The sequence below is a fragment of the Nannobrachium achirus genome (genome assembly GCF_963921795.1).
Source record: "Nannobrachium achirus genome assembly, chromosome: 5".
NCBI lineage: Eukaryota > Metazoa > Chordata > Actinopteri > Myctophiformes > Myctophidae > Nannobrachium > Nannobrachium achirus.
Window position 1 is genome coordinate 9,147,279 of NC_137814.1, and position 6,020 is coordinate 9,153,298.

The following is a 6,020-nucleotide window of genomic DNA, read 5'->3' on the forward strand; positions in this document are numbered from 1 at the left end:
AGCGACAGCCGCCCCAGTTTTGAAAAGGCCATCATATTTTATATAGTTTTATTTTGAGGCAGTTATATACTTTTTCTTGTTCAACAACCTACCTCTTCATGTTACACTTCAGCCAATATAAGCAGTGCATTTCCTCCATTATAGCCAGCTGGCTCCATATTATCGTCAATCGCTAAAAGTTAGCGACACCCACAGCCACAACACCAGAGGGAGCGCACACAACGATCTGGTAACACAAACCCATAAGACAAATATGGATAAGTTCTCCTTCTACAACACTGCCACCCAAGTGTGGAATTCCTTGACTACTTCCTTTAAAACTTGTAGCTCGCTGGCCTCCTTCAAGACTGCCCTGAAAACCCACCTTTCAGGAGGCCAGAGGCGGAGGTAGTTATCACTTCTCCCATAGACAGGCAAGAAGTGAGCACCCCCCCCCCCCCCCCCCCTCGCAAAAGGATTATTTGGGATGCTCCTTTTAGGCAGGGTGTTTAACTGTACTGTACTACATTCTTTTAATGTATTGACCATACTTGTTCTGTTCTCCACTTATCAATCAATCAATCAATCAATCATAAATCAAACAATCATATGGTTCTGTTCTACTAGGCATGCAATTGAGGATTGTTCTTGCCACAATATATTTCTGTGTTTTCACCAAAAGTATTGACCATATCCCAGTCATCCTCGTCCAGGTCTTCCTGATCAATGTTGGTGATTTGTGTTCAAGAGGTGTCCTGTGTGTGATCTACATTTAATTGCTTGTCGGCTTTGTGGTATTAAAGAGCATAAAGAAAGATCTTGTGTATGTCCTCCTTATTAGGACAAGGATTTGTGCTTATATATTGGCATGCGTATGGTTAAGTGGCAAATTACGTGACAATGCATCTCAGTCGATTTTATGGAGTAACGCAAATGTAATGTAACAAGTAGTGTAGCTAATTACTTTCTCCAGGGAGTAATCAAGTAAAGTAGGGCATTACTTTTATCGCTTTTTTGAGTAACGGACCCGACTCCTGACGCCATCACGTCCCGAGAAATGTGTACACTTTTCCGACTGAATCAACTGTAGATATAAAATTCAAACTGTAGATATAAAATAAATCCTGAAAAGTAACAGTTTTGGACATACGGTTTCCACCCGACAGAGACTATAATACATTACACTTTGTCTGTGGTGTCTTTCTTGTCTGTCTGGCGCTGTGCACTGAGGCCAAGCATTCCCTTCTGCCTCTCGCTCTGGCTACGTAGTTACGTGTAACTCCATATTAAGTCACAACTGATGTCATAATGACGTGAGATCCAATGGCGGCCTTCTTTAAAGTGCTACTCAGGGGGGAAACGCCACGGTGAAGTCATAAAGTTGCTTACATTGTAGAAGACAGAATTTCATGCATATTTTCCGGATTTTTTTTCTTGTGTTCCGGCTTACCAAATAATGGCTTTTTTACTTAGGATATTCTATAAGATGTTTGGCGTGAGAGAGAAGGGGCAAAGGCACCTCAGCGAACAAGAGGCGGCGATTCAGAAACTCAGAGAGTCAGAGGTGATGCTAAAGAAGAAACTGGAAATTCTGGAAGAAAACATTGAGGAGCAACAGCTTATCATAAACGAGAACAACACAGGCACGGCCGAAAAAAAGAAGGTGGCCGTGCAGGCCTTGAGAAAAAAGAAGAGGCTGGAGAAGGAGTTGAACGATACCGAAGGTAAACTGAATAACGTTGAGTCACAGAGATTGGCCCTGGAGAACCACATTACCGACACAGAGTTGATCAGTAACTTGGCTTACGCCAACAACGCCATGAGGTCCGTCCACGACGGCATGAACATCAACACGGTGGACGAGCTCATACAGGACATCACGGAGCAGCAGGAGCAGGCTCAGGAGATCTCCGACGCCATCTCCAGACCCATGGGCTACGGCGAGGCGTACGACGACGACGAGGAGATTGAGCGGGAGCTGGCGGAGATGCATCAGCAGCAGCAGGACAGGAAGCTGCTGGAGATCGACGGCGCGGAGAGCGTAGCGCTTCCCAGCGTGCCTTCTTCCACTTTACCTTCCAGACCTGCTGCGAAGGAGAAGGACGAGGAGGAAATGGAGGTTCTAAAGCAGTGGTCAGGGAGCATGTAGACACAGCGTTGGCCACGTCCGTTGCGGAGAAGGGATGGTCAGGGATGGAACAAGTGAGATTTTCATGTTCCATTCCGATTGACTTCGGGTCAGTTTGCGGGCCCTAGGTAGACACCCCAGCAGTTTGGTAGAGATCTGTGCTCTGAGGAGCGCACTGTAATTGAAATGTCTTGTTTTTTGTATTATTATTATTACATTTTGCTAGGGAATAATTGCAAAATGTGATAGTTGCAGCTTGTCTGGTACTCTAGAGCAGTGGTTCTCAAACTTTTTACGACCCCCAAATTGATATGTATTTGGCCGCGGACTCCAATCTGAAAATGTTTTGAGCCAGGGAACCCCTCAGAAGTTTTTTTGCTTGTAGATCTGCTATTTTTTGAAAAGCCGACATATAAATGGATAATGTGGTTTAAATGATTGTGATGCCATGTTAACTACTTTTGCCGGGTAACCCCTTTGAGCCACCGCTCTAGAGTTTAGAGCAGGGCTTCTCAAACATTTTCATGTCAAGGACCCCCATTTGAAAAGGATTTTCTGCCAGTGAGATGTTCTTCAACAGTGCGTCGCACTGCAGTGCGTTGTGAGCTTGTAGATCAGACATTTTTAGAATTGCCAAAAATAAAGTAGCACTGTTTAAACTGTTCTTCATTTTGGCGGGGACCTCCTGGAACCCTCAGGGACCCTATCTAGAGTACCGAAGAAGCTGAAACTAACTGGAGTATAGCAGCCAGTATTCAACACACATCTATGCATGTGTAACAAAACCGGTGATAATTATGTTCATAACCTGATACCAGAACGTTCTGGACAGATCCTCAGAGTTCCAACTCGCCCGTATTCTGTCGATACATGCTTCGAGACCATATAGAAAGGTTATTATGCGTATAAAATAATATGACGTTAAATATGCCTTCCCATATATGGCAATTTGCTCTAGTACAAAGAGCCATATATGGGAAGGCACATGTCATCAATAAAAGTATTTGTAGCTGTATATAAGTAGTTGTTCATTCTTATGCCACCTTTTAAGATATTGGTTGCGTAACTACACTAACATCGTACATCAATATCTGCTACCTTTTACCAAAATGTCATTGGTGTTCAACTATGTAAGGCAATTCATTGCTGCTGGATCACTGGGACGTTCATTTTTTAAGCGAAGCGCCAGTAGCTCGTTTGGGCCCTTTCTCAAACGATGCGGCTCGGGAGAAGACGACAACGAACTCAGGTGCCGCAAGAAATGCGAGCAGAACATGAGCAAGCTGACTGACAAGAATCACGCTCTTGCTGAAACCATAGTGGTCACGGAGCTGATGATGAAGGACATGGAGAAACACACGCCGCAGTACGACGAATGGGAGGCCTACAGGAGGGAGCTGACCGTCGAGAACCACGCTTTGGCCAAAGAGCTCCTGTCTGCAAAGTCGCTGATGAAGAAGATGGAGGAACAGACGGAGGAGCACAACAAATGGGCAGAGTACAGAAGGCAGATGGGCTACCTCGACGCGCGGCAGAGTAAATGCCGCGTCTCTGCGGCAGAGTGGTTTTTCAAAGTGGTGTCCGCCATGGGGCCAATTACAAAGTGCTGATTATAAGTCAGTTCATTACTTGTGCCAGCAGAGCGCGCAAGTAGGCCTACTGCGTTCTGTGATTTTGTATGTGGCGTATCTGTTTGCGTAAATGTTTGTGTTTACGCCTGTAGCCAATCACGGACCAGCATTCTTGGTGAAGTCACCATTAACAGCCAATGAGGGACCAGCAGTTTTGGTGACGTCACCAAATAGCAGGGTGCGCTCTGCTGGCGCACAAGTAGCCACGAGTGCGCAAGACGCAAGTTGGCACATCGACAGAGTGCAGTCTAGTAACTAGTTTCATTAAGCGTCCCGCGAAGCTTGGCCAATGGGACCCTGGGTGTTAAACAAAATGTGAGACATTTGTGCTAAGATGTAGGCCAGATATAGGCCCCGCTATAGAGCATGGACATTTTTGGGGCACGTGACGCCTGCCACCTGTTTCAGCACCGCTCCCCGTAGCCCCCACTAGCCCCGCCTCCAAGCTCCCCTGTCTCTGTCCTCTTACTCGTACACACCCACTCGAAGAAAATGGAATCAAAACACGTTGCTCACAAACAAGGGCAAAAAGAGGAGCTTCTCTGTGAAAACAATAATAAATAGATCAGATTTAAGCGTCATTCCCACACGATAAAGATAATAAGATGCAATTGGAAATTGCAAGACAGTGATGTTGCTGATGTGACTATATTCTGCAGTAAGCTAACTGTCATGTGAAGCTCGACCAATTGATTCCACTCCCATTGATTCCCTACTGATTCCCACTCCCATTGATTTCCTATTGATTTTCCAACGGCAGCGGAAAAGTTACCCTAGAAGTAAATAAAGTTTCCCCAGGACTTTAATGTGTTGCCCTGTTGGGCAACCCCATTAACTATAACGATAATTAACAATAACTGCCGTCCTGTTGTCCTGCTGCCGACAACATGACGCCAGTGGTGTAAAGTAACTAAGTACATTTACTTAAGTACAGTTTTGAGATATTTGTAGTTTTTCCAGTTTCCAATATTTTTAAAGCGGTGGAAGCCGCTTCCAAGGAGTGGCTTTGTCTGTCCCGTACAGTCTGTCCCATAGGCTTCCAAGGAGTCCCGTGTCCGTGTCATGTCCCGCACATGCAGTATTGAGGATTGGTCAAGCTTCACATGACAATTTGGCCCTCCAGTCAAAATCGTTCATTCATTAAGAATTCATAAAAATATAGAACTAAAACACATAGAAAGTATAGATCTAGAACACAGAATGTATAGATCTAGAATACAGATTTCATTGCTCTAGAACACATAGAATAAAGATTCACCGCATCACTTCGAACCGAGGTTTGATTTTTTACTTCTCCCCTACATCTCATTTGACAAAAATGAATCTCAAATTTTGATCATAAATGTCAAAGGTTTTGGAAGTGCGAGTTTGAACATTCCTTGCTCCCCAAGGTCAAAAGAAAGGCACAAAGCACGTACTTACAGTACAAGAAAGCACATCAGCATAGCCAGCTTTATCTGCTTTTTCCAGATCACAGGAGAGTTGTAGAACGACTGCATGGGGGCAGAGAGCGGGGAGAAAGGGGATAAAGGTATTTAGACCTGGGTTCAAATTTTTCATAATCGTCATAATCCTTTCCATGTTGAAAAATGTTCAGATTTCTTTTTTTAAGTAAAAATAGTGGAAATAGCCGATCTACAAGCTCACAACGCGTCGTATAAAGTTGTCAAATATGTCAGTAATGTCTTTGTATATTTAGGTTATGTGTCATATCTACCATGTGCAACTTCAAAGCCTAAAAGCCAAACAGAAATGTAATTGTCGACGACAAAAACACAATTAAATCGTTAATCGCAATTATTTTAGCAATTATCAATCGTCAAGTAATATGTCATAATCGTGACAGCCCTAGGTTCAAATCTGATTCATGGTGTCATGTCTTCATGACACCACGAGTCAGATTCAAACCCTGGTCCTTGCACAATGTGGTCTGGTTAAGCTACAAAGCACCCCAAATAGCCTAGTTCTTTTTTATGGCGTGGCTCTGTAGGAGGTAATTAAGCCTACATGGACAAATGTGTCCCTGGCAAATTTTAGATTTTGTATTTACACACCATTATGTTCTTATTTTAATCATAAGTCCGTCCCAGTTACTGAATGTCAGTCTCCATGCAGGTTTACTTCAGAATATATATGACACTGATTTACTACGACACTATGTATGGCACATTATGAGTCCACTAGTCGGGGGCGTTTGGGATATTTCGCGCTAATCAGTCTAAAAGTGCAAAATTTTGCACAGATGTAGCTCAGGGCATGCTCTAATGATTTAGCTAGGGCGC

General features: G+C 43.9%; 1 protein-coding gene across 1 annotated transcript; it reads left to right on the plus strand.

The window, feature by feature from the left end:
- Positions 1–1,465: 1,465 nt before the first annotated feature.
- Positions 1,466–2,128, plus strand: LOC308284791 (charged multivesicular body protein 4c-like; the record flags this gene model as incomplete). Its single annotated transcript, XM_080725517.1, has 1 exon — positions 1,466–2,128. The coding sequence occupies one exon, from the start codon at positions 1,466–1,468 to the stop codon at positions 2,126–2,128; it is 663 nt and encodes a 220-aa protein (XP_080581643.1).
- Positions 2,129–6,020: the final 3,892 nt, after the last annotated feature.